General features: G+C 32.8%; 1 protein-coding gene across 1 annotated transcript in view; it reads left to right on the top strand.

The window, feature by feature from the left end:
- Positions 1-4725, top strand: part of LOC102681511 — a 49389-nt gene extending 44664 nt beyond the window's left edge. The window contains exon 3 of the mRNA XM_006616814.2: positions 1008-4725. Within this exon, the coding sequence (XP_006616877.1) occupies positions 1008-4546 (3539 nt within the window). The 3' untranslated portion in view covers positions 4547-4725. The remainder of the gene's footprint in view (positions 1-1007) is intronic.
- The last annotated feature ends 397 nt before the right edge of the window (positions 4726-5122 follow it).

Consider the following 5122-nt stretch of genomic DNA (forward strand, 5'->3'; position numbering starts at 1 on the left):
TGTTCGATTGATTGTTAGTGAAACCATAATCATAATGTAATTAGAATTATATGGATGTGGAAATTATTGACGCATTCTTATGAAAATGATAATTAATATTTGAATGATTATCTATAGATTAATATGAAAATTATAAGATTAATTTTAATAGATTATAAAGGAATGCATTAGTTTTTTGGTTGCTTAAGTTATTGTTAATTTATTGTTTCTCGTTTTTAATAATCTACAAGAAACATTCTTTTTAATAATTCGCATAATGCTAAGAAAATTAAAAATTAATAAAAATCACGAAAATTTTATTTTAGTGATTTAATGAGATGTGATTAGAAAGTTTATTTTGTTATTTGAACTTTATTTAATTATTTTAGATATATAATATATCGTAATATCTAATTCTAGTATTATCTAATTATCTTATATATATTAAATAATATAATATTTGATTGAAAACAATTTTCAAACCTTATTTTTACTATAAATTTTTTCAATATATTAAGAAAAAATTAAATTTAGCTAAAAATTATTTAATACTAATATCGAAGCAATTTTTAGAAATGATAGATTCTTTTTTTCATATTGATCAGATAAATATTAATTAAATAAAATTGATATAAAATTATGTAAAATAATAAATATTATTAAATTACCAAGTATTATTAAATTATCAAGTATTATTAAATTAATTGAAAAATTAATTAATTATATGTAATAATTTTATTTTTTTATTTAATTTTATAAGATTCTAATATTACTAATAAAATCTTATTAATGAATAATATATATAAATAAAGAACTAATATAAATCTAATGGATAACGCATAAAAAGAGAAATAATAATTAATAAAAATAAAGTTTTGCTCTTTTTCTATAGAACTTTACAGAATCATAACAAAGTTTATGATATTATATTATACTATAGTAATGATTTTAAAACTTTATTTATTTTCCCATATTAATTTATACTTATTACAAACTTTCGGTTAAACTACTTAATTAAATTGTTTCAGGACGTGGAGCATCCCGCGTGACCGCGGCTCTGGTAGGAGATGGCGAAGGCAAGTTGATCGCCACCCCGATCCATAAGGAGAGCATAGCATTGAGGAGTAAGGAGGATCTAGCCCAGGAGGCGGCGCTGGTACTTCAACAAGCGGGCAGCCTTCATTGCGTTGCCCACGACAACAGACGATTGCCAGGTCGTTTCAGCACGTTGCCAGTGCGTCGTAATAAAAAAAGGCCGGAACTACCGCTCGATATAAGACGAAAAAGCGAAGAAATAATCACGAACAATACAGATCTTATCGATACACCAAAGATAAAGAAGAAAGCATTAGAGAGAAGTATCAGCGATGCAAATACGAAAAAGTTAAGAAGTCCATTGGCCAAATTTTTCTCTCCGAAGTTAGAAAGGAAACATAAGCCGATTAGTCGTAGTGTCAGTGACGCGGCCAACTTACGATCTCATCGCAAAAGAAGCGGTAGCGAGAGTGAAGGATCGCATTTGGAGAGTAATCGAGTGAAAAAGCAATTATCCCCTATTATCGAAGCATCGCCTCACATTGATCAACAACCTTTTCATTTCGGTTTAAAGATTGAAAACGAAAATAGACCGGAACCAAAGAAGTGGAAACAAGAGGAAATCACCGATATCGAAAAGGTGACGGAACATACAAAAACACTGACATCGAGAGAAAAGATCAAAGACAAAGACGTGAATATCGGAAAGCCACTAATATCGTCGAAAAGAGAAAATAAGGCAATTATAAGACATATACCTATCCAATTGGAAGTGGATGATAAGAAAAGTAAAGAAGAGAGAGAACAAAAGGAAGAAGAAAAGACAATTGCTGGCCCGATACTTTTACCAATCATAAAAAACACTGGATTCGACGAAGTAGATAAAATCGATACGAATAGCATGCTGCACAGCAGCCGATACGATCTTCAACAAAGATCTATTGAAGAATCAACCATACATAAGATGATTCATCGATTATCCAACGATCGGTCACCACCACCGCAATTGACCAAAACAATGATCTCATCTGGTCCAGGATTCGGTCATAATAACAATCGACCATTCTCTTATACTAAACCGAATGAATGTTGTGATACGCCATCTCCGCAAACTAATGTGATTTATGCTCAAGTGCAGACCGAAAAGAAAAAGGCGCAAAGAAGTCATTCGGATAGCGACGAGGGGCTTGGCCTTGAAAGGAAAGATTCGTCGCGTGAAAATAGTCCAGCGGAGAAAGAATATTGTAGATTGGATTTCTCTTATAATAATGAACTACGATGCAATAATGAAATCAATATGTTTAAATCTAGATACGAAGAAGATAGAAAAAATGATGATACTCATTTCAGTAAAAATCGTTACGTTGGAACAGAAGATTATGCAAGTAGAAACATGGATACTAAACAATGCCACGAATTAAACGATATCGACAGACGTTTATATGACAAACCTGAAAAATATACATCCACAGTATTCGTAGATACTTCCGGTCGTGGTAGAGCCGATGGTACAGATGCTAGACAACGAGATGATAACGAATTTTCTACTAGACAAATTCCGAACGGAATATCGAATAAGACATCCGAATTAAGCGCGAGACGTGATCTTCTTGAATCTAGAATCAAATCGAGACTGCTTGCGGATGAAATGTTCGCCGCGAAGAATAGCATGAACACGCTGAAGAAATCTGAGCATGAGATTATTGACAAACCGATCGTTCCATCTCCAATCACTCCTAATCGCGTTGCCTCGCCTAAACGTTACATGGATACGTACATCACAGAAACACGCACCAACAGCAATGGAGAAAAATATATTTTTGAAAAGGAAATCCACGAAAATAATGGTAAAGTGTACGGATATGAAAAAAAGATTACCAATAAAATTCCATCGGATAGATATATCGACACCAAACCGCGAGATGGATATACAGTCGAAACGAGAACGGATAAATATGGAGATAGATATATCGTTGAAACGCGAACGCACGAGGGTTATGCGGACGATTTCAAACCATTTCTTAGTAACAGGAATAGAACCAGTCCAGAAGATCGGTACCAGCCATCTAGAAACTTAATTAGTCCCTATAAGTTATCTAATTTGCGACCTGAAGAGACCACCGTTACTCATCATTTTCGAACCGAATCCAGGGAAAACAATTTTCTTTCTTCGCCTATAATCGCAAAGAAATTCACGACAGAAAGAAAATTCTCTAAAAGCAATGATTTTTTGGATAGAGACATTCGATCGAGAGATGAGTATCTCCCTAAGAAGAAGAATTTTGAGTCAATCCGTGGTATGAGCAAATCCACGCAACGTTTGGATGAAGTAGGTGAAAATTCGCCTATCAAAACTCTAAAAAATGAATATATGACTAGGTCGCACGAGAATTTAACTAGTCATGCAGATTATATAAACACTAAAGATATGCGTCGACCTCTTTTAGATAGTCCCATTATAAACGGGCGGAGAGAACAATCACCGTTTACGAAAAGACACTTGGATAGCTTACGCGAGGGGCCAAACGATGATTACGATACCGATATATCTCAAATGACGAGTAGCCAATTAGAATCAAAATACTATAAAGAAACACGCACTACTCAACGATATACGAATAACAAACACCCGATTCACGATGATTACGATAGTTCTCCGTCGAGAATATGTACAGATCGTGGAGGTTACAATTCAAACAGATACGATTCCGATACTACGGCCAGGGATTCGATCCATTGCGAAACTCGATACGACGAAATTTCACGAACATTGAGAAAGGAACATCGAAAATTGGACGAAGATTCAAAGAAACGGAGATCTCGCAATCAATTGGATTATTTCGACGATTCGGATGCCAAAGAAAGTCTACGCGTGAAAACGACTATTGGACGATTAAAACCATTTGACGAAAGTCCAACAAGACCTCCGAGAACTTATCACGATAATGGCAAGTTGAAACACACCAAACAAGATATCAGAACTCATACTGAACACAGACATCGCGAAACTCGGCTCAATGATTCTGATCGGAAGGATCGTTTGGCCGATTCCGGAATCGAAAATGATTACAGGCGTGACTCGCAAGAAGTCGATCGAAGGGAACAAATCGAATCGGAAGACGAAAGTTTTGTTACGAGACAATTTATCAAACATGAGAAACGGCATACTGATCGTAATATGAATTTAACACTTCCCGAGCAACGAAAATACGATAAATATTCGAACGATATGTTAAAATCATCGTCGATCATCACGAAACCACCGTCAGGCGCGGATAAAAAATATGAGAAAAAGGCAGCAAAGAAGAACGGTACGATGAGCAAGGTAAAGCAGTTATTTAGTAAAAAGGAGAAAAAAACAAAGGAAGAGAAAAATAAGAAAAATGTAAAAAGCAGTAGTGGAGTCGTCCTTACAGACGACGAAGTGACGATCAGATATAAAGAATATCGAGGTGATCAACTGAGAAGCGCGAAAAGTACGCGAGACTTGAGCAGTGACATCAATCAGGTAGGAAAGATTTTTAAATTTTAATATTTTTATCACAATTGGGATTTAAATTTTTATGAAAGTATTGTAATAAGAAATCATTAAAGATATTTTAATTTGAAAATAAAATTTCAGATTTCTTGTTATATTTATGTGAGATCTTTAGAAATCAGAAGTATCTGATAATTAGGATCTCGTATTGCTCTCGAGCGTTTACATTATATCTAATTATATATATATATATAGGAAAATATCTACTAGTACTAATAGTTATTATTTATAAAGTTTAAGTTTCTTTCATATTATAGAAATGTTTTTTGACGTTAGTTATCTTTGAGTATATGAAATAGAAACAACTACAATGATAAGTTTCTCTAAATAATTTAATGAAAACATATCGGATAATGATAAGATCGGATAATAATGATATATACTTATAAAACCTAATCAAATCCAATAAAAAAGTTTATTTTAGTAATAAAATAGTAGTAAAGTATATTTTATAAAATATAAATGTACTTTTATTTATAAATACTTTAATATTTCTTTGAATAGTTTAAATCTTTCAAAAATAATAATAACATATATATATAATATAAATAATATATATATATATTTATA

The sequence above is a fragment of the Apis dorsata genome, unplaced genomic scaffold (genome assembly GCF_000469605.1).
Source record: "Apis dorsata unplaced genomic scaffold, Apis dorsata 1.3 scaffold_271, whole genome shotgun sequence".
Taxonomy (NCBI): domain Eukaryota; kingdom Metazoa; phylum Arthropoda; class Insecta; order Hymenoptera; family Apidae; genus Apis; species Apis dorsata.